The sequence below is a fragment of the Plasmodium chabaudi genome (genome assembly GCF_900002335.3).
Source record: "Plasmodium chabaudi chabaudi strain AS genome assembly, chromosome: 14".
NCBI classification, from domain to species: Eukaryota; Apicomplexa; class Aconoidasida; order Haemosporida; family Plasmodiidae; genus Plasmodium; species Plasmodium chabaudi.
Genome location: NC_030114.2, coordinates 453017 through 477492, shown reverse-complemented (window position 1 = coordinate 477492; position 24476 = coordinate 453017). Strand labels below are relative to the sequence as shown.

The following is a 24476-nucleotide window of genomic DNA, read 5'->3' as shown; positions in this document are numbered from 1 at the left end:
AATTGCAAATTAATTTATTCGAGCTCTATTTGATAAAAAATTATAACTCTTGTTGTATTTTTACTATTTTTAACATTTAAATTTTATTAACATATAATAATTATATTATTGTAAATTTTACATTGCAACGTGCAATTTAACTTTTAAAATAACAATTTTATATATACGAAAGTTGTAAATCCCATTAATTGTCCTTTGGCTTTTCGCGCAGCAAAATACCGAATAAATCATATATTAACCTAATAGAAGGCATTTAACACATTTAATATTTACCCCAAAATTAAGAAATATCAGCCACAACATTTTTTTAGTTTTTTGTATTTGTATGTATATGCTTAAAATATGACAAATTCATAAGAAAAAAAGACAAAATGTATATATTTTAACACGTCATCAAATGTGTTAAAGTGTATAAGTTAAATATTATATTTTAGTTGTAACATATGAGTATATATTTTTTTTCTTTTAGAAAATGATTACAACAGTCGTATCACCGATGGTTACATTACAGTCAACCCCAGTTGTTTACACAACTACATATAATGTAGTACCTCAAACGGTTGTCTATACTTTTCCTCAAACTATACCAATTATCAAAAATATTCAAGTTATTCCGGCTCCACAGGTTTGCCTTAGCTATGCCTACACTTCTCCCGTAACTGTAATAATATAACATGGAAATAGAAGAAAACAAATAAAACAAGCCACTGAAAAAATAAGCTTAAAATAAATAAAAATAAGCTTCAATAAGATGGTAAATATTTCTTATGAAGATATAAATACATTTTTAATGTAAATAAGTTACTTTATATAAGCTGTTTATCATATAAATATTTTAAAACATGGCTTACTGTTTTTTTGAATAAATTGCAGAATAGCAATATTTTTGCACACATATACTATATCTTATGTTTTTGTTATTAAGTCATATGTTTTGTTTGTTACACATTTCCCCCCTTTTTATATTATGCTATAATTTTTTTCATATACATAAAATGCTTTATTTAAAAAGGAAATAAGAAAAAAAAATATTTTTTAACTTTCTCCCAATTTTGTATGTACATGAAAACTAGTACAGTTAGCTATTGTTACTACTAGATCTTTATTACACACACCAAAACATCCAAAAAATATTATTGCGTGTTAATAAAAAAAAATAATTGAAATTTTTTTCGATATTTTGGGAACTATATGTATATTGATCTCAGTATTATTCTGTCTAAGTAGCTAATTTTAATTGGTTGCATGGAAAAAATACATATATTGCTGTAATAAAAAAGCTATATATATAAAAAAATATAAATTGGTCATAACAATTTGTAGAATGTTTTATAAATTTAGCGAAGAAAATAGCTATTTTGTCATTTTTATTAGCTACTGTTATTGAAAAAAATGTATGCACAACATATTTAAAAAAAAATATAATAAAGCGAAATTTATTAGACAATTAAAAAATATTTTATTTATATTTTGTAGGTAGCTATTTAGTTAAAAAATAATTAAAAAAAATAAAAATTAAGTCTCTATATTATAATTTTAATTATTAAATTTATTTTCATTTAAAATATATATTTATTTTCATTTATTATGAGAATTAATTAATTTTTATGCAGTTTCCAAATAATTTTAATATAATTTTTTTTATTTTTACACTCAATTTTAATAACATCGGCCATAATATTATTAAATAAAATTAATATTTTTACAGTAGACTTAATATTTTATAACATATTTTTGCATTCTTCATATTAATATTTGCATATCTAATTGCTTAGTTATTTCTTCTTTTTTTTTTACTTAAAATTACCAAATTAGCAAAAATGTCTATCTTATACGCCCCAAGCTCCTCAATAATATACAAGGAATGTATATCTGTCCCCGTTGTATCAACACCAGCCGTATATACCATATACACAGCCCCTACTCCAACTATCATAGCTACACCAATACAACCTCGTTTTCCAGTTGTTTTTATTTCTAATCCAATAGGGGGCAAAACCATAATAATATGAGAATATTGAGAATTTACAGTTTGCCTATATAGTGCAATAAACTAGGCATATTGAATAAATATTATCATTCAGAGATCAAATAAATAAAGTTGAGAAATCCGCAGACAATGGAAGAAAACTAATGAAAGAAACAATTACATAAACAAATGAAGTACATTAAAAAAAAAGAATATATAAGTATATTTCAATACAAATTTATATATCTTCAATGTTATTATGATTAAAACTATTACGATTTAAATAAAAATGTTATTCGATATGTAACCTTTTTTGTTTTTTTCACTTTTCAATATATATATGTTGTCGTTTTATGTACCTTTTGCTTCACATAATTTATTTTTGTATTAATTCAACAAATTAATATAAATTTACGAATTTTGTAGTTTGTTTTTTATTAAATATATACATAAATATAATAACACTTTTAAAAATTTGCAAACATCAACATATTTTTATATTTAATTATAAAAAACAAAAAAAATAATACCCTGAATGCATAGGAGCATGTGCACACAAGTATCACATATTTAAGAATATATATGTGTGAAATTTATTAGAATAAAATTTAATAAACTACGGTTTTCAAAAGGATAAAGTTAAATTTTATGGTTAGTAATAATATTTTCATTATAAAAATATTATTCAAATATGTGGTATACTTCTTTTTGTCTCTTTTGAAAGTTTTTATTAAAAATATTGAATATAATTTGCGAAGTATACATTTTTTTATAATCCTTCTTGTGTCCTTTCATTTTTAAGACTTCTTACATACATGTTATGGGCCATTAAAGCTTTTATATTTTTAATTCTTTTAACTATATCATCGATGACATCAGTAAATACATCAAACTGTTTTATTACAATATTGGAGAGGACAGCTTGCTTTACTGAATCCGGTAATACTTTGACATGAAATGCGTAAATGCAACAATACCCATAATTAGTTTCTACTTCAGCATGTACAACATCATTTGGAGTAACAGGTCCTATACCTCCATGAACAACCGATATTTTTACATTATATTTGTTTTGAATGTTTTCAAATTCATCTAAAAAAATATCAAACATTCCAACATAGTTAGTTCTTATAATAATAGGTATAACAGGAACATTTTTTTTTGGCAGCTTGATTCCTTCTTCTTGTTTTGATGAATTGGAATCAACTTTATTGTGGTCATTATAAAGATAATTGTTAATTTCTTCTTCAGTTAGTTGTTTTTCACCTAAAACATTTCTCTTTGTAATTTCATTTTTCAATATCATTTGCTTTTCATAAAACTGCTGTCTTTCCTTTTCTAGCTCTCTTTGTCTGGTTTTGTTTCTCCAAATATCCATAAGTTCTTCATTTCGTTGTAGAACTTTTTTAGACCATGTATCTTCATTTTCTTCATAATACCAAGGTTCGTTTAATTTGTTCGTCCCTTCATTATATTCTTCATTGGCTATGTTTTCCAACTTTTCTTTATTGAAAGATATATTATTTATAGTATTCTTGTTTTTATAATATTTGTTTTTTCTACCCATTTTAGTGAAATTTGTTTCTCCATCTATAGCATCGCCTTCCATTTTGTTATGTTGTATATTATTATTTATTCCATTCATTTTTTGATTTTCCATAGAACTTAGATCATCTTCGGTACAAATATCTGTCTGTGAATAATTCTGGGTATTTAAATTAATATTTTGATTAATTTTATCAGAATGAGCATAATTTGTATGATGTGGTTGGTCCTCTATGTGATATGCATCTTTTTTGGAATCAGCTAAGCTATTTAATAAATTATCATCATTTGGTTGATTATCAAAAAATATAACTTTTTTTTGCTCGGGTATTAAAATGCTTTGATCATCATCATTTTGTGAAAGTACGGTTTTAATGTAGTTATTTTTATCATTTTTGATTTCTTCATATTTATTTTCCTCTTCTAAATGTATTTCTACAAAATCATTTTCTTCTTTTTCAATTTGTGTATTACTTTTATGAAAATCTTTCATTGTTACTTGATTAAAAATATTATTTTCATTCTCTATTCCAAATTCTTCAATAGCTTTTCTTTTTTCTGACATTTCAAGTCTGTTTTCATAAATATCTTCTGCATGAAATTCGTTTTTTTTCATATCATTTTCCCATGAAACTTGAATTTCTTCTCCACTAACTTGTAAAGTAGATAATTTTTCTACCATCAGTCTGTATTGGCATAAACGAAATGCGTCATTTTGTGTTAAGGTAAATATTAAATCATCGGTTGTTGCACTACCGTGTTTTTTTTTGATTCCTGATATTTGAATAGCCATACCAACTGTTGCATATGTACAATATTCTTTAAAATTACTATTAAATTTATACATTTTTTGAATTCGTCCGTAAGCAGAACCACATATAAAATAATTTCCTTCAATAAAAAATCCATTTCTTACAATAACATGAAGTATAGTTCCTTTACTTGAGTCTTTAGTTATATCTACAACAACCCCCATACCAAATGGGGTTTTGTCTAAAGCTAATAAGCAATCCGATTTCCGAATATATTTTTTTAGCAAGTTCAACCAATATTCTCTTTTTTGTCTTCCTTTATTTTCATCATTAATGTTGTAAAAATTGTCAATTGCATTATTATTAGCACTAGCTACATCTTTTAATTGGACATTTTTTTTGATCCCATTTTGATTATTGTAAAAAACATTGGCACTGTGGTATGGTAAATTAATATTTTGTTTTATAAAATATATTCTATTTATTAATCGGGGTAAATTATACCCAGTTAAAGATGATATGGTAATAGCATTATCTATTTCATTTGAATAATTATGTTTTAAAGTTCCTTCATCAAACATTCTATTGCATTGATTTTTTAGCTCTGCTTTTACTACTGATTCATTTTCTTTATAAATATCAGCTTTGTTCAAAGCAAAAATAACAGGTATATTAAATTTATCTGCATATTTAATTGCTTCTTCCGTTTGAATTTCTGCTCCAACTTCTAACGAAATCAATATTATTAATATATCGGAAAGAAAGGCAGCACGCCCTCTTAAAATTTGAAAAATTTTATGTCCTGGTGTATCTAAAAATGTGAATTTGTAAGGTTCCAATTCAAAGTGTATAGGTTTTATATTTTGTGTAATACAACCAGCTTCATAAAGTGCTAAATTATTGTTGGTAACTTTATCTAAAAGTGTTGTTTTTCCATGATTTATATGTCCTATTACGGAAACAACTGTGTAATAGTTATTTCGTTTTTTTTTTGATTCATTTGATTCAGTAAATTTGTTTATTTCATCAACCGGAATCGAGAATGTATCATTATCATTGACCAAATTGTTATTATTAAATATGTTTGATTTACCTTCAATTTTACTTTGATTTTCATTGTAATCTTTTTCAATTTTATACGTTTTTTGATATATGTCTTCCAACGAAATATCGGATCTATTTTCTTCTTCACAATATAACTCTGGTTCAATAAGCTTTGGCTTAAATTTAAAAACTTTACTTACAAACGCTGCTACATTATAAGGTATAATTACATTCCTTTTATTTACTGTTTGAAAAACTCTATCATTTGAATCTTTCCATCGATATTTATTACCACACTTATATACATTTGCCACTTTAAAACAAATTTCATAATTTATATTTAGCATTAATCGAAGTTCATGTATTGATATATATGGAGGTAATAAAATAATTGGAGATTTCTGCTTTCGGCCTGTTACTAATTTTTCTCTAAACACTCTTCTTCCAACAGGTATATATTTCCCTTTATAGAACAATTGCCGATTTAAAAAAAACATTTTTTTTTAACCCTTTTTCATGATAGCATACCTATTCTATATCTGTTCGAAAGGATGAAAATGAAGGTGAATAGAAAGGAGAAAAAACATACGACAGCATTTCGAAAATAAATCACATTTTTACAATTAGTAGAAAAATGGAGTGTACTTTGCTTTTTCTCTCAAAAAAAGGAGAAATTTTTAATAAATTAAAAATATTCAAAAAGGTGAAAGAGGTGACAATTTTATAAATTGGATGGCGTAGAAAAAATTAATGAGCGGTATAGATCTTTTGAAATTTTTTTTTAACGTGAAATAATAGGAGAATTTCCTTGAATTGCTATATATATATTTTTTTTTGATAATAAAAAAATTATTGTGTAAATTTTTTTGTGAAAAATGGAATACATCCATACTTGTGAAATATGTATGGAATGAACATTTGTTGCTTTTTTTATAAAAAAAATGTAAATTTAGTATAATTTTCTAGGTTATTGTAAAATTTATGACATGTCACTATTAATAGGAATAAATATGTCAGAACATTTATAAGTAATATAAGCCAATAAGTAAAAAAGCAAAATTATATAGGTAGGTATACATATATCATCAGAAACAACAATGGTGATACAAACATTTGCCTTGAATAGCATAGTAAAAAGATATGGTGTAGTTAAGCCGAAAAGAATTGTTCCTTTTTCATGGACTCAAGAGTTTCATAATGGAATTGTTAGTGCTGAAAATAAGTATAAACATTTGGATATTTTGAATAATAAAATGTATTATATGCTTAATCAAATTCGAGGGAAAAAAAATCGTAAAAAAAGAGAAAGAGTAAATTTAAATGCTGAGCAAAAAGCTGTAAAAATAAAAATCCCTCCTATAAGACTAGAAGATAGAACAACAATATGTGAACCCCCAACAGTTATAAGTAAAAATATAAAAAAAGAAATAATGAAAGTGTGTATAGGAAAAGAAAGAACAAGACGACATTTTAAATTTAGAAATAAATACAGGATTAAAAAATTATTAAATATGACCCATGATAAAGAAAATATAAAAGATGATGAAAAAGCTAAAAAAAATCCAAGTACATTTATAACTCCTTTAACTAAATTGCAACATGAGTCAGTTCTGCCAAGAACATTAAGTCATGACCGATTTAATTTTCCCCATAATTTTCATTACTCAGTATTATGGCATGGCTCGTCAACAGTCGATTATGAAGATAATACGATATGTTTTTTTAGTTCAAACATAAATGATTTATCTTTAACTCCAAAAGAACAAAAAAAAATAAAAGAAATATTAGGACCCGAACGAGTAGACTTAAAAAATGATTTAATATATATGGAAAGTAATTTTTTTAATACATATAATCATAATGCTGCATATCTTGGTGATGCAATTCAGTTTTTAATGAAACGAATTAAAAGTTTGTAAAAACAATAAATAAAATAGTTAAACAAATCATGAATTAAGACAATCGATACTCAATGTATTTATCAAGGGTATCGTTGGAATATTTCAAGATGTCCAAATTTCTCTTTATATTCTGCCGTGAATAGGAAAGTGGAAAAAAAAAAATATGAATAATTATTCATATATAAATTAAGCACATAATATTTGAAGGAATATTATGTATATAAATGTGTACATGCAATATGGTTCAATACCTTCAATTCATCGTCCGTGATTTTAGTAGTAGGTATTTGTTTTGCCAGTAAATCAAAAATTTTGCTGTGCTTAATTTTTACACTGTATAAAAAAAAGTGGAAATTATGATAAAGGGTAAATCAAGTTTATTATTTTTTTGATATTTTCATTATACATTTTTTAGTTTATTTATCATATTTTTTTCAAAAATATGGATGAGTTTTTTTTTAACTTTTTATAACTCTTACTTCGAATAGGAGTCTATAATTTTTAAAATAATTTTTGGTGACACATTTATGTCAAGGTTTAAAGCTTCATAAATATATACTGAAGCCGCTTTAAAGAGATCGATATTTTTGTGTTGTATTTTACTATAAGCACCAATTATATGGACATAGGAAATAAATAATTCATTTAACTGATTTTTAGTTAAATTTTGTATATGATTTTTTTCTTGTTCATATAAATTAATTATTGCTGATGATATTTTATTCAAAAAATTTTTATTTACTTTGTAAAAATAAGTATATGATAAACATATTAAAGACAAGTCATGTATTGAATAATTATGTAGTGAAGCTAATATTATGTCAATACTATTTTCATAAATTTTACTATCATTAATTTTCATTTGTTTAAAATGATTGATAATTGATGATAATTCTTTTGGTGTTAATTCTTTATTTAGTTCATAAAATTTATTCTCTATTAATCTCCAAATATATAAATCAAAAATTTGATAATTTAATGCTTTGTTACTAAGTTTATATAACATATGCCCACTTTTACAACTTTCTATTGATTTATATAACTCATAAAGGTAATTTAATGAATCTCGATTTTTTAAATTATTATATTGGCTATACCAAAGTTGTTTTCTTGATAAAAAATTATAACACGGATTCTTCAGAATAACGGTATATGGGATACGTGTTTTTATCATATTCCCCAGCATTTTGTTTATGCTTTATGTCCTTGAACAATTTTACTATAATTACGATTTATTATTAAAAGTAACATCCTATTCAGTGGGTTATGTAATATTCATTATGTGTGTTGATGAGTTTTATATGCCAGCCTATGTTTCCATTATTTATAATTTTATATTTTTGTTTTTATTGTACATACGTATATGATAAAATAGAATATAGTAGTTATCCAGGATATGCATATTTATATACTATATTATGCATACCTGTATGCGTGTAATTAATCAAATGCTTGTTCCTCTTATTTTGAAAAATGCTTATAAAAACATAATATATTCCATCCAAATTAAACAAATAAAAAATTAATAACAAGATTAAATGAAGTGATAATTTTATAGTTTTTTCAACAAAACAATGAATGATTAAAATTGAAATTAAAATTTTTTATAAATATAAACCGTGAAAATATTTTGAGGCGTGCTTTATTAATATACGGTAGTATTGGAAAATAGTAAAATTGTATATTTTTTTTTTTGTGTTTCCAACAAAGAGGAAAATATTTGAATGCATTTGTTGTGTAATTATTTGGATAATACATACATTTTATGAGTTACATAATTTTAATACGAATATTTATATATATATTAATTTGTTTAATTATTGTATATATATCATAATTTACATAAAAATGGAAAAGGCGTAAACACATTTTTGTGTATTGTTTTTAATCATATAGTTCTTTTTTTTAGTATAAATAAAAATAATATATTTCCTTACTTATAATGTTTTTTCTTTTTTAAATGTAGCAAAAATTTCGACTTCCCTTTTCTTATAAAATGTGATAAATGATTATAGCATAATATAAGATTAATGTGTGAACAATTTTTTAGGTTAAAAAAATTGTTGGCGATTTTATTCGCATATATGTGAATATTTTACATATAAATTCATGATTAAAACAAAAAAAATGGACATGAATTTATACATTCATAGTATTGAAGTAGAACTGAATGAACTTGAGAAATGTATGAACAATGCTCATGAAGAAAAAGAAGATAATATAATTTATGGTTTACATATAAAAGTAGAAAATGACAAAAATGATATAAAAAACGGAATTGGAAATGAAAAAATATATGAAACACCATGGTACATTTGTATTAAAAATGGGATTAATGAAATGTGTATGATGTCTTATGAAATGAATATTTCCCACGCTTTTAACATACTGGATAGTAATGAAACTGTAATATAAAAATATATATATGCATCCATGAAAAATGGGAAAAACACATAAAAATCAAATCGTTGTTTAATATGAAATATTTTTATGATATGTTCTATATGCTGAGAAGTGTATTTGTGCTGGCTATTCCTTTTGGGTTGTAGCATCTTTATAATATGCTTTCATATGCTTGTTCAATAAAATTTTTATGATTTGGTTTATATACTTGTTTATATATTTATTTATTATTATTTATAGCAAGTTCTCCTTTTGTATATACTTCGAAAAGATATGAAGACGGAAAAAGTAGAATACATTCATAGGCACGAGTTAAATATAAAGGATAAGAAATATTATGACAAAAATAATTGTATTTATTTTGAAAATAATACAATAAAGGGAAAAATAAAATTATATTTAAAAAATGGAATAATATATAACCATTTATTAGATAAAATAAAGTCAGACGAATATTATAAGGACATACTTTTAAAAAAGGGAATAAAAGATAAAAATGAGGAGCCGTTGAAAAATGAAAAAATAGATCACGAAAATAAAAATAGTTCCGAAAATTTTATGGAAAAACCAAGTCAAGATGACAATGACTTTTTAAGAAATAAAAATATAACAAATGATTTTAACGAAATTTTGAATGCCCGTAAAACATTATATTGGGTATATTTAGATGACGACAATAATGAACAAGGTCCATTTAACAGTCAAACGATTTTTAATTGGATATTAAATGAATATTTTGAAGACAATACATTGATAAGATTACATGATAAAAAAAAGTTTTACAAATTATATGAAATTATTGATTGTATAGAAAAAAATGTATTACTAAATCCACAAAATGAGGGTGTGCCAAATAAAGACGCAGATGAAGAAATCGCTGAACATGCAAAGGGTGGTGATTGTGAAAAAGTAGATGACGATTGTTCGAACGAATCCCCAAAAAATGAATATGCAGAGGAAAAAGAAAGACCTATTGAAGATTGCAATGTTGTGAAAATAAAAAAAAATGATATTGGTGCTAAATGCATAAATGATAAAAATAAGAAAAGTGGGAAAAAAAAAAGCAAACAAGTAAAAGTTTTAAAAAGAGAGCTAAAAAAAATAAAAGAAGAAATGGTTAAACTTAAGGAAAATAATTCAAATGAAATGCTGAAGAATGAAAAAATATATGAAAAAGGGAAAACTATTTTTAGACAAAACAATGATATAATTAAAAATGAATATGAAAATAAAGAAAATAGTAAAAAAAGTGAAGATTATAATGAAATTTTAAACAATTTTAATGATGAGAATAAAAATTTGGATATACAAACTATCGTTCAAAATTTGCTTAATAATACTAACTACAATAATTATGAAAAAGATTATGATAAGAATGACCAATTTGAAAAATCATCAAATAATGTTTATAAAAAAAATTATGAAAATATAGAAAAATCATTTAATGATTATAATATACAAGATTATTATGAAAAAAAAAAAGGAATTGAAATAGTTATGAGTAGTATAAATCAAGCTCAAGAGTGTATATTAAATATTAGAAAAAAAAAAGTATATTCATATTTAAATAGAATTATTAATTTAACTATTCGTGATCAATCGATTTATATTAACAATGATGAAACAAAATTAGATTATAGTGAATATTTAGATTTTGAAAACAATCCTCAAAATTTTAATATTCAAAGTAATGCTAATTATGTGAAATGTCTTGATAAGTATAAGCCCACTATGATTACACAAAATGATAATAATAATGAAAATTGCATATTAAAATGTTCAGGCAAAAATAGTGGAACCAATTTTTACATAAAATCTATAAACCAATTTGAAGATCATTCAATTGGAAATTCGAAGAATTGTAAGTCTAAGACTGGAAATGATGAATTTAAAAGTAAAAATTATATTAGTGAAATAAATGGGAATAAAAAGAACAAAAGTAATAAAAGCAAAGTAGAAGAAACAACTACAATATGTTTTAATATTTCTGGAAAAAATTCTGATGTTAAATATTCTTATAATGTGAGTTATAATGAATTATTAAAAAAAATATTATTTATACAAAGTACCATCAAAAAGTGGTTAAAAAAAAGACAACAGTGGAAAGTGTATAATCTAAATAAATCTGTAAATGAAAGTTTGAATAAAATAAAAAATGTTAATAACTCAATACACAATGATATATATCATAAAAAAATGGATTATGAACAATCTAATGGTAAAATTGAAAAAAATAAAATAAGAAATTGCTTACTTTTTAATAATTATAAGAACAAAAATTCACATTGTGAATTTAAGACAGCAATTGATACATATAAACCATATTATAATATTTCCGATCAAAAAGAACAGGGAACAAATAATAAAATTGATCAAGATATTAATTCGAAAGTTTATTCAATTTTACAAAAAGAGAATATTATACCAAATGAATTTATAAGCATTGACAACATACGAAATAGGAATAAAAAGGAAGAAGATTCACGATTTTGTAAATTACGAAATGCTGATTATATTTTTAAAAAAATTCAAGATATGAATAAATATTATATCACAGAAACAGGTAATTCTTACAACAAAAATTTTAATGTACCACTTAATAAGCATGAAAATAAAAGACACGAAAAAGAAGAACAAAATATGTCTCTTAAAAGAGAGCATACTGAAACGGCTAACGAAATTTACAATATTAAAAGTGATAATGTAAATATCGATTCAAACCAGACAAATATAAATAAGAGTATGAATTTTCACAAATTTTCAGACGTTTTAAATAAGTATAAAAATTATCATATTAACGAAAATAATATAGATGAAAATATAGATAATTTTAAAAATTACAAAAGTTTTTTAAATAATTTAAACAAATATAATTATACAAAAGATAAAGAAGATATTAATATAGTGGACAAAATGGATAAGTTATTCAAAAGAGCCGCTTAAACAGTGCATCAATTTTAATAGCACACTACATAAAAAATGCATGAAAAAATAAATGAAACATAAATTGTGAATTACTTTATTTTTCCATATTGGGCTATGTCTTACAAATAGTCGAATAAGAATATGTCTAAATACAATTTTTATGATATACTCGATATTTTCAACATTTTTATTTATTTTTTAGTGTAAACATGGTATTTGTATCAATAACAATGTTAATCTGTGTTTAGTTATGCATCTATTTAAACAAAAAATGTCAACTATATCTTTTTGTTAAACCTATGTGCATATTTTTATTTATTCTTATGGTGATTTTTTTTTGTATTTTGCTATAAAAGAAAAAACATTTTTAATATATACATTGTTTTAATTGATATGCATAACAAACAAAGATAGTTTGTATATGCCCAAAAAATATTAACACTTCTTTTTTAATGCGTTTTTATTAATATAATTGTATTTCCGATTGAATCATTTAAATAGCTAGCTTATATTGTAGTTCAAATTTGCTATTAGCATAGTTATAGGTGTAAACAATTTAAAAATATGACAAAAATATAAATTAAGTATCATGCATAAAAGGAATGAAAAAGAATCAAAATAATTTAGGAGTACAAATATGCACAAAAATAGATAATAAAAATGATTAAGGAAATATGAGTGTGAATTAAAACGATGGTGCTTCTTCTTATTATATAACGATATGACTATATATATGGTGTTGCTGTTTTCTTTTTTTTTGATACATCCCTTAAAAGGTTTGTGTTAATTGTACCTGGACCCAATTCATAACCAACTTCATATCCATTTTTTAAAACATTTTCTAAGCATTCATTAATTTTAATTGGACTAGTTAATTGTAAAAGCAATAGATCCTTAATTATGGAAGGATCATTATATGCGCAACCATCTACATTTGATATTATTGGAACATGTAATTTTTTTAATTGTATTTGATTTAATATATTTTCTAAAGTTTTTTTTGCAGGAAACATATAAGAAGAATGGAATGCTCCCGATATTTGCAATTTTTTTGTAAAAAGTGCTTTATATTTTTCTTTAGCTAATTTGTTAAGATATTCCATACTTTCGGGTTTTCCACATAAACCAAATTTTTTTTCTGTCATATAACTAACGATAAAAATATCATCGTTCATTTTGTTATTAACGTCATCAATTAATTTATGTATATTATCAATAGTTAAACCAACAATTGCTATAGTTGACATATTATGTAATTTAGCACAATTTTGCATTGCCTTTCCTCTTTCTTTTGTTAAATATACCCCTTCATCAAAAGACAATGCCCCAGAACAAGCTAATGCCGAATATTCCCCTAAAGAATAACCCATACATAAATTTAATTTTTGGGTTATATCATAATTTTCCTTTTTTAATTTTTCATATGCAGCCATAGAAACAGTATATATAGCTGGTTGTGCAATTTCAGAATCTGTTAATTTTTCTATTGGTCCATTTTGAATTACTTCCATTAAATTATATCCTAATATTTTACTTGCCCGTTCATATAATTCTTTTGACTCCTTATAATTATTATAAGTATCTAAGCCCATAGATAAATATTGTTCTCCTTGTCCTGGGAAAAAAAATGTATATTTAGAACTATACGTTGAAAGTCTATATTTTTTAAATTCATTTAATTTCTTTTGTATATAGTTTTCATTTTCACTAAATTTTAAAATGTTGTCTATAACTACATCGGTGCTGCATTTATCTTTTATTATCAATTTCCTAATATTATTAAATTTATTTTTTCGGTTTTCTATTAAATCAAATATTATTGGAACCTTTTTTTTTAATAGAAAACATTTATATTTTTCAAAATTCAGTATTATTATTTTTAAAATTATTATGAATAAATAATATGTTTTCAAATGCATTTTGATTAATATTGAAAAAAGTCTATGCAAACAAAAATGTGTATCTTTTTATAGTGTAATAATTAATAGGGGTAATACTATATTTTCCATTTATCATTCTATATTTAGTATTTTTTTATGTGTGTATCTTAAATTTTGTCACGATTTCGTAAGTCACTTTTATTGGGGGTATATAATTTTTATTATTATAACTTCTCTTATTAGTAAATAGGAAAATTATTTTTAAATATGTGTGTACGAAACTAAAAATTGCAAAACAAGTACCATAGCTCTCTAGATATGTGTGTATACTATAAATATGAAGTTCTATAAAATATACATGGATAAATTGGTGTATTCATATGTGTATCATTTTTATTAAGTTCAATTGTTATTTTGTTTACAACTAAATAATTTTATTTTTTTAATATATTTATATGTGTACATAGATTAATTTAAAAATCATATAGAAACATTCAATTTTGTATTATATATATTCATTGTTGCTTCAAATTGGAGTATGCTCATTTTTCATTTTTTGTATTATAAAATATTGTAAAATCATGATAGCAATAAATTTATTATTTGTGAATTATTTAAATAATTAATTATGCTATTTTTTTTTACAACATTTATATGATTTATTGGCAAATAAGAAATTGCAACTATGCACATATATGTGTATGCCACTTTCCTGTTCTGATTTTGTTTAAACAACGATCTCGGTATATCTACGAAAGTTAAGGGTTGCTTACCCACTTAATAAATAAAAATAATTATAATTTGAAAAAATAGGATATGTATTTTACACAATTTGGCTTATTACGTATCTATTTTGAAATAAATAATTTTTTCGCGTTTTAAGTTTTGAAAAAAAGGGTATCCAAAAAATGCCATAAAAGTCATTGATAAAGCGTAGCACCCACCTATATATTAAGCGTGTAAAATGTAAACCTATTTGCATTTTTATAATATTTTATATGGAAAGTTATGTCTTTGTTCATTCGCTAATTTAAAAGTGTGTCAACAAATTTGTGAGCAGTTGGAAGTATATATATTATAATTCATTTTTACTTCTCGTTTATGTCTTAAAATTGTAGATATGCATATTTATCATAATAAATTGGAAATATTTATTTGCCTTTCTATATAATATTGGTATGTAGCAAATATTGTTTATGAGTAAATTAGCATACCACATTTTAATATAACAATATTTTCATATTTAATGTACGAATAGAGCCTTAAAGAATACAAGAAAAGATTATCGGATGAAGAGAAAGAAATTATGATGGGGAAGTAAAAATGTAGCTAATTGTGTAGCGACTAATTAACATGGTCGTTAAACCGAAAAAAAATAATAATAAATTAAAAACGAGTATCATAATAATAATATTTTAATTGTCGATATATACATGTGTATATTTGTATAAGTGTTGTTAATTTTTTATTGCTTTAATGCATTTGTGCAAATATTTGCGTCAATACATAACAATTTGTTCTACAATAAATATGTCATATGCATAATATATTACTGCTAGTAAACAAATAAAAAATAAAAAAAATAAAAAATTCAAATAAGAAAAATTTCCGAGAAAATAAAATGTAAAGACAAAATTAAAAATATCACCATATGAATTATTTAAAAAAGTATAATAAAATTGGCGATATCATGATATCTTGGAAATATTGCTCGTTAAAAATATATACACAGGAATATTAAATTGCGTTTCAAGTAGCACATTAGTAAATTTGATGCAGATATATGTATATAAACGATCTATTGGTTGTACGTCCTTTTTTGTGAATAAAAATAAATTCACATCTATTTCGGTGAAAATACGAAATGATAAAAATTGAAATGAATATAACGTGGTGCGAATGCCATACTCTAGAGATATAACGGTAGCATTCACGTAAAATTTAATTGTAATCCTTCAAAAATGTATGACAAAGATATGACCAAGTCATAAACATTTTTTAGCTTATTTCTCAGCTAGATTCCTCAATCCAGTTGTTATTTCTTCTTCTAAAGCTTTAAAGTATTTCTTAAAATACTCATCTGAGTTTTTGGGAGATTCAAATTTCATGTGGGTAATTTTATTAATGGTAGGACGTAATGTGTTATAAATTGAACCCCATCCTATCTTTCTTTCTCTTGAATCATATTCTTGTAATGTTCTTAAACATTGGACATAAAAATGGCATATAATTCTCATCATACCTACAGTTTTTTGTAATGGGCACATGTAATCATAATCACTAAAAGCATTTTGTTGTAAGAAATCTTCTCTGATTATTTTTGCAACTTCCATAACAACTTTTTGATCTTCTGATAAGGAATCTTTTCCAACTAGCTGTACAATATCATTAAGATCACTTTCTTGTTGTAATATATCACTTATTTTTTTTCTTAAAGATAAAAAGTCTGGGTCGAAATTGTCAAAATATTGTTCTAATTGTCTAACATATTTTGAAAAAGATGTTGACCAATTAACAGAAGGGAAATGTTTTCTTTGAGCTAATTTTTTATCTAATCCCCAAAAGGCTTGTACAATTGACATAGTAGAAGTTGTTACTGGATCTGAGAAATCTCCACCTGGTGGTGATACAGCACCAACAATAGTAATTGAACCACTACGTGAAGGTGATCCAATGCATTTAACTTTACCTGCACGTTCATAAAAAGATGCTAATCGAGCACCTAAATAGGCAGGATAACCACTATCTGCTGGCATTTCAGCTAAACGTCCTGATATTTCTCTTAAAGCTTCTGCCCATCTACTAGTACTATCAGCCATCATAGTTGCATTATAACCCATATCACGAAAATATTCACATAATGTTATACCCGTATATATACTAGCTTCACGAGCTGCGACAGGCATATTAGATGTATTAGCTACTAAACAAGTTCTTTGCATAATACCAATATCTTCATTCCCAACTCTAGTAGTTAATTCTGGGAAGTCAGATAAAATTTCTGCCATTTCATTACCTCTCTCACCACAACCAACATATATAATAACTTCACTGTTTGAATATTTTGACAAAGCTTGTGATACACATGTTTTACCACAACCAAATGCCCCTGGAATAGCACAAGTACCTCCTTGTACTGTTGGAAATAAGGAATCTAAAACTCTCTGACCTGTTAATAATAATGTATCTCCTGTAACTTTTTCTAAAACTGGTCTTGGATCTCTAACTGGCCATAAATGTGATAAACCATATGTGTATTTTTTTCCCTGATATTCTAATTCAAATATTTTATCCTTTAATGAATATGAACCATCTGGTGCAATATAAGTGAGTCGCCCTTTAGCATTTGGTGGGGCCATAATTTTATGTTCTTTAAATAATTTATTTTCATCGACATATCCAAATATATCTCCACCAGTAACTATATCATTAAGTTTTAATTCTTTATTTGCATAAAAATCCCATTGTTTTTCATGATCTAATGCAGTCATGTCTATACCTTTAAATATATAAACATCACCACAAGCATTTGCAATTCTTTCTAATGGCCTTTGTATACCATCATATATATTATTTAATATTCCTGGGCCTAATTCTACAGATAAAGCATTTCCTGTTTTAGTTACAGGATCTCCTACAGATAATCCAGATGTATCTTCATATACTTGTATATAAGCATAATTACCTTCTAATCTTATAATTTCTCCTACTAATTTATTCCATCCTACTTTTGCTAATTCGTACATTCGTGTGCCGCTCATATTCTCGGCAATAACTAACGACCCTGCAACCTTATACACTATTCCAGGCTCTTCATTTTCAGTTACATTTTTCGTCATTTTAATGTGGAAGTTAACTAAAAATTGCTTAGCGCTCCTAGCATATAGTGATGATGCTTGCAGGTATTATTTAACACTCTAACTTTATATTGTGTATGTATGAAATTGTAAGCAATTTAAATATCTATATAGATATATCGAAAAAATGAAATTGTATACGAAAATTGTATGTTAATTAATTATTAATAGATATATAAAAGTATTACTGCATAATATATACAATTCATGTAAATAAAAATTATGCATATATATTATATATGTATGTTTTATATATATCACTAAAAATAAAATGCAAATGCGACAAAGTTATAGCTTATTAAAAATATAAACGATAAAGCTATATAGGGTTCGCTTTAAAGTAATATTTTAAAAAAGAATAATTTAATTTATTTAAAATTATAAATAATTTCTCATAAAATAAAACATATATATATTTATTGCTTATATTAACATATTTGGTTCATTGGATTAGTATATACTATGAAAAAATATATTATATATATATATAACTATGCATGTATGTACTTTCATTTATTCCCCCATTTTACATAACACTCTATATGTACTTATGGAACGCTATTTTCCTTTTTTATTTTTTAATATAAATAATTAGTAGTTATTATTTTATTTTATTTTTTTACAATTTTTTTAATAGATTTCTAAATTATTCCTTCTAATGCCCTTACATTATATTATGTTTTTTTCCTTTTTATTAGAACTTTTAAAATATAAACCTATTTTTAATTTGTTTGCATTTCTATAACAAAAATTTCACGTAATAGAATATTTTTTTCTAGAAAAATTTACGCATTAAATTATGCAAATAATAATTTTTGTATATATAATATTATATGTACATTATAAATAATGCAATACATTATAGCTTATGCAACATTCCTGAGTATGTATATATGCAGAATTGCATTATAATTATATAACATATATATACGTATAATTTATTTGTGTCGTATGTGTATTAGCTTTGGTAATTTGGCGTTGCTTATTATCCTTTGTTTGTGTAAGCATAGGGGGAACATGCATATATATATTTATTTTATTTTTATTATTTGGGGGGAACTGTATCAATTGATTTTTCGATAAATAATTATTCGTAAAAATGAAAAAGGGTTATAAATATATATATTTATATATATGGCATGAAAATAGTGTATTTTTTAGTAACTATTATGTATATATGGATATTATAATATAATGGCCATTTGTGTGTGCATAAATAATAATTTATAGAAATTAAAGCTTCTTTTTTTAATCATGGTTTTGCGAAAAAAAATGTAAAAAAACAAAAAGGGGGTATATATTTACGGGTTTGTTTTTCCTATGGGTACACAATGATAAACCATAGTACTGTATTCATTTGACAAGTTTGTATAATACTCTATTTTTCCGTCCAAGTTGTATTTCTTGTTTATATTTTTCATGTATAAAAAATAAATATAACATGGGGTTAGCAAATGGGATGTAGGAACCAACTTAATTCAACACTTTTAGCGAATTAAAAAGTGAAAATGTTTATACAATTATTTGGTTCCTTTTTTTTATACATAAATTGTATATTGTAAAAAATAAAATTAAAGATTTTATTTTTATAAGAAATAATTATGCCTTTGTCTGTGTCACATAGAGAATACGATATGTAGGGAATGAAATGATGTTTCTACATTGTACGTATGCATGAGCGATATCATATAGCGAATAAATGATATGCGGCAAATCGCCTATTACTATGACTATTATTGCTATTACATTTATCCCATAAATGCAAAAAGGGACTTATAGGGAATATATTAAGAGTAACATTCGTTTTCAATATATGTTTGTAAAAGCTTAAGTTCATTTTCTTCCATGAATTGTAAGAAAAAAAACATATACACTACAAAGTGGGTAATACATATATTATAGGGCATATAAGAATGTAAACATGTTCAAACGAGCAAAACAATATGCATTATGAAAACACATATAAAATATATTAACGTTACAAATATGATAAAAGTAAAAATTTCCTTTTACATTTTATTTGTTAATCTAAGTAAATATTCCTTCAAGTTTGGAGAAATATTGTCCATGCTCAACATTCTGTTCATTTCATCATGCATCAAAGCTTGTCTTTTTAAGTCCAATTTGTTCCATAATTTAAATGGATCACATAATTGTGTTGCAACCATAGGATTAAATTTGTCAACTTTCATAATAACATCTGCCATTAATTTGTATCCTTTACCTGATATATCATTAAAGGCTCTTAAATTAGATGTAAATGGTAAATATACAGCTCTGATATTATTTGGGTTTTTACTATCTTTTAATATTTCAGTTTCTAATTTTTTGATGATATTGTAAATATCGCTTCTATCTGATCTTGAGACTGTTTTTAACCATTCTTGTAAAAGTAATTCATCATTTTTAGAAAGATTATATGTTTTGTCATATAAATTATAATAGTCATCTCCTGTGAAATAGGCAGATGCTGACAAACTAGCTAACCAATTAGATGGGTATGGGGATTGAGCTTGATCCTTAACATATTTTAACATATGTGGATATTGAGCTTTACTTAACATTACCATAATAGAGTTTCTTAATTTTCTCATATTTAATTGATCAAAATCAACATATGATTCGTCTTTAAAGTGAGTCATATCATTTGCTTTGCTTTCAGTATCTTGGAATATGCTAAAAAGTATTGGATTTAATCTGTTACCCATTTGTTTATATATATAATCTTTAGTATCTGCTAAAATAATTGGATCAACTTCTTTAATATAGTTCATTATATATCTATCACGTGGTAATGCAATAATGTATGCTTTAAATCCTGGATCGGAATGTTTATCTTCTAATAAGTGTTTAATTGCATTAATAAAATCTTCACTAACTGGAGTTAAAGAGTGTTCTAATCCATTAGCTTCTTTAGTTTTTTGAGATAAAAATTCATTATAATTTTTAATTATTTGTTTCATATATAAATCAATGCATACATTATATCTAACAAAAGCATCACTATCATATTTCAATAATATTATACGTTCCTCATCAGTTAAATTATCTTTAATATATACAGGTGCTGAGAATTCTCTAAATAAGGATGGGATAGGTTTTTCTTCAATATTTTCGAATACAAAAGTATCTTTGTCTTTCTTAAATTCTAAAACAACTTCAGGAATAACATCTTTACCGTCTTTTGGGCTAATCAAACCAACTTTTACTGGAATAAATAAAGGGAATTTTTCTTTTTGGTTATCATCTGGATATGTAACTTGTGATAATTTGATTGTAAATGTTTTTGCATTTGCATCATAACTATATTCAGCTGTTACATGAGGAGTACCACTTTGTGAAAACCATAATAAATATTGATCTAAATTTTCTTCTTTATTTCCATTTTTCATTTGATATGCTTCATTCATAGCTTCATTAAAATCTTCACAAGTAGCTGTACCACCATCATGCTTTTTTAAGTATATACTGATACCCTTTTTGTAATATTCATCTCCTAAAATAGTCTGATACATTCTCATAACTTCACTTCCTTTATCATATACAGTATTAGTATAAAAGTTTTCCATACTAATATATGATTCTGGTCTGATAGGGTGAGATAAGGGTGATGAATCTTCTAAAAATTGTACACTTCTTAATATATCAATGTGGGTTAATCTGAATGTAGCTGTTTTAGTTGTTTGTTCAGAAAAAAGATTTTCTCTGTGTACAGTTAAACCTTCTTTTAAAGTCAATTGAAACCAATCTCTTAATGTGACTCTGTTACCAGTATAGTTGTGGAAATATTCATGACCAACAACTGTTAATATTCTTTCGAATGAAAAATCAATGGATGTTTTTTTAGATGCTAATAAAGAGTCTGCATTGAATATATTTAATCCTTTATTTTCCATAGCACCTACATTAAAATCGGATACGGCAACTAAATTTAATCTTGATAAATCATATTCTAATCCAAAATAATCTTCATCAAATTTCATAGCTTTCTTTAAGCATTCTAAGGCCCATTTTAATTTGGATACATATTTTTCTTCACTATATACATATAATTCGACAGGTTTTTTAGTAAATTTTGTAACATATTTATCGCTTAAAAATTTTAAGTCACCAGCAACTACAGCAAATAAATAGCATGGTTTTAAGTGTGGGTCATTAAATCTAGCTCCATGTCGACCTCCTGGAATGTCAAATTCATTAAGCTTATCACCATTACTTAATAATACTGGGTATTTTGTTTTATCTGCGGTTAAAGTAACATCGTATTTAGCCATCATATCTGGTCTATCAATAAAAAATGTGATTCTACGGAAACCAGTAGCTTCACATTGAGATACAATGATATCCTTAGATTTGTATAAACCAGTTAAGGCATAATTAGTTTCAGGGTGAATAATAACTTCAGATACGAATACAAAATTTCCTTTTGGTACATTTTTTGCAAATACTGTTAAAAATTCATTATCATATGTATAATCTTCACCTTCAGTTAATTTATTATCATTAATATTTATTTCTTTAATAGATAATCCTACACCATCAAAAACAAGATCTTCATTAGCATAGTTATCATTAGTGCACATACTTAAGGATGACCTAACAGTTGTTTCATTATCAAAAATATTAATATTTAATGTAACAGTATCAATTGTAAATCCACTTGGTTTGTAATCTGTTCTGTAATGGATTTGTGGATCTTTTGAATTTTTGAGAATTGCATTTTCTGTAGAGGTAACTTCACCTCCGTTATTATTATGACCTTCACACAACATTCTACCAAGATTAGTTTTTTTATTTCCGGATATATCAGTTCCAATATTACTTACAAATCCCAAAGCTGATTTAGTAGCGTCACCAACAAATTTGTTATTTGTTATGGATGATAATTGAGATTTTGAACCTTGAAATAAATGTGCACCACTAAGTTTATTAATATGATTTAAAATATTTTTTTGTAATTGGTCACCAGTGATATATTTTTTTAATGAAAAATTTCTAATGAAGGGTAAGATTTTTGGTATTTTTGAGGAATGTTGTTGTGATTTTTCCCTTAACACACGATTTACTATACCGCATGAATTTGGTCGTATAGTATTATTTATCATGCAAGTATTTTTTTTAACGAAGCTTAAATTTTCAAAAGTTAATACTATTATCAAGAATAAATTAAAACTCAAAAGTTTCTTCGTTACCATCTTGAAATTTATAAGAAATAAAAAAAAAAAAAAAAAACTAATATATATACATGTGTAACCTGCATATAAATTAAAATAATTCAAAATATATAACTCATTTTGAATTATATGCATACAAACAAATTACGAACAATTTTTAAAAAAAATAACTTGAAAACATTTATATTTATCCATATATGTGCATATTGGGTATAATATTTTGTAGTGCATATATATTATGAAGTTAATTATATTTCTTCAACTATAAAGCTGCCATTTGTACATATTCAAGATATGTTAGCATTAAAAAATATATATATTAAATATATATTATATATAACACGGTTAAAAAAGCAAATACCACGGCATAATACAATATAGTTAAATAAATTTATTTTTTAATAAATCGGTCCTTAAAAACATATATATATTTCTATAAAAAAAATAATATCACAGCTCTCTCTATATTTTAAATGTATACCTAGTTAATTATTTGATAATTAATTTCTATTTAATTTTAAAATTATTATTTAGCGCTTCCCCCCTTTTCTATTTTTATATAATTAATTTTTTTATTTAGCATGCATTTATAAGTACAAATTTATATAAAATCCGTAATATAAGTATAGCATAGTATATATGATTTATTACATATGAATAGAAAAATTAAAATATTGGATTACATTATATTATAAAATATTTAAATTAATTCATCCCCTTTATAATATCCTTTTTTATTATTTTTTTTGAAGCGATTATTATATAAATAATTTTTATAAATTTACCTATACATCACACTAAGGGTATATATTTCAATAGGCAATTATATATTATATATGACGAATGCTAATTATATTTATCCTAATAATTTGTTAATAAATAAGTACACAATTTTCCCTTTATATTATTATTATATATATTCTATTTCTTTACCTTTAATAAAACTATACATATTGATTAGCTTTAAAAAGAACATCCCCACAATTTCATATGTATAATTATTATACTATAAAAAGTTCATACTTT

The 24476-nt window shown here is 24.4% G+C and overlaps 9 protein-coding genes across 9 annotated transcripts; 4 read left to right on the top strand and 5 right to left on the bottom strand.

Annotated features, from left to right (window-relative positions):
• Positions 1-472: 472 nt before the first annotated feature.
• On the top strand, positions 473-673 carry PCHAS_1412900 (conserved Plasmodium protein, unknown function; the record flags this gene model as incomplete). Its single annotated transcript, XM_739686.1, has 1 exon — positions 473-673. One exon carries the CDS (start codon positions 473-475, stop codon positions 671-673), a length of 201 nt encoding a protein of 66 aa, XP_744779.1.
• Positions 674-1820: 1147 nt separating this feature from the next.
• Positions 1821-2012, top strand: PCHAS_1412850 (apical ring associated protein 1, putative; the record flags this gene model as incomplete). The annotated part of the gene is made up of 1 exon (XM_051320960.1): positions 1821-2012. One exon carries the CDS (start codon positions 1821-1823, stop codon positions 2010-2012), a length of 192 nt encoding a protein of 63 aa, XP_051176980.1.
• A 726-nt stretch (positions 2013-2738) lies between these two features.
• On the bottom strand, positions 2739-5807 carry PCHAS_1412800 (translation initiation factor IF-2, putative; the record flags this gene model as incomplete). The annotated part of the gene is made up of 1 exon (XM_735187.2): positions 2739-5807. The coding sequence occupies one exon, from the start codon at positions 5805-5807 to the stop codon at positions 2739-2741; it is 3069 nt and encodes a 1022-aa protein (XP_740280.2).
• Positions 5808-6407: 600 nt separating this feature from the next.
• On the top strand, positions 6408-7229 carry PCHAS_1412700 (mitochondrial ribosomal protein S35 precursor, putative; the record flags this gene model as incomplete). The annotated part of the gene is made up of 1 exon (XM_726920.2): positions 6408-7229. One exon carries the CDS (start codon positions 6408-6410, stop codon positions 7227-7229), a length of 822 nt encoding a protein of 273 aa, XP_732013.2.
• A 34-nt stretch (positions 7230-7263) lies between these two features.
• Positions 7264-8397, bottom strand: PCHAS_1412600 (conserved protein, unknown function; the record flags this gene model as incomplete). The annotated part of the gene is made up of 3 exons (XM_016799576.1): positions 7264-7341; positions 7463-7544; positions 7691-8397. 3 exons carry the CDS (start codon positions 8395-8397, stop codon positions 7264-7266), a joined length of 867 nt encoding a protein of 288 aa, XP_016654848.1.
• A 923-nt stretch (positions 8398-9320) lies between these two features.
• On the top strand, positions 9321-12557 carry PCHAS_1412500 (GYF domain-containing protein, putative; the record flags this gene model as incomplete). Its single annotated transcript, XM_732948.2, has 2 exons — positions 9321-9617; positions 9855-12557. The coding sequence occupies 2 exons, from the start codon at positions 9321-9323 to the stop codon at positions 12555-12557; spliced, it is 3000 nt and encodes a 999-aa protein (XP_738041.2).
• A 707-nt stretch (positions 12558-13264) lies between these two features.
• PCHAS_1412400 (malonyl CoA-acyl carrier protein transacylase, putative) lies at positions 13265-14458 on the bottom strand (the record flags this gene model as incomplete). Its single annotated transcript, XM_730778.2, has 1 exon — positions 13265-14458. One exon carries the CDS (start codon positions 14456-14458, stop codon positions 13265-13267), a length of 1194 nt encoding a protein of 397 aa, XP_735871.2.
• A 1964-nt stretch (positions 14459-16422) lies between these two features.
• PCHAS_1412300 (V-type proton ATPase catalytic subunit A, putative) lies at positions 16423-18258 on the bottom strand (the record flags this gene model as incomplete). Its single annotated transcript, XM_739948.2, has 1 exon — positions 16423-18258. The coding sequence occupies one exon, from the start codon at positions 18256-18258 to the stop codon at positions 16423-16425; it is 1836 nt and encodes a 611-aa protein (XP_745041.2).
• A 2027-nt stretch (positions 18259-20285) lies between these two features.
• Positions 20286-23471, bottom strand: PCHAS_1412200 (M1-family alanyl aminopeptidase, putative; the record flags this gene model as incomplete). The annotated part of the gene is made up of 1 exon (XM_739947.2): positions 20286-23471. The coding sequence occupies one exon, from the start codon at positions 23469-23471 to the stop codon at positions 20286-20288; it is 3186 nt and encodes a 1061-aa protein (XP_745040.2).
• Positions 23472-24476: the final 1005 nt, after the last annotated feature.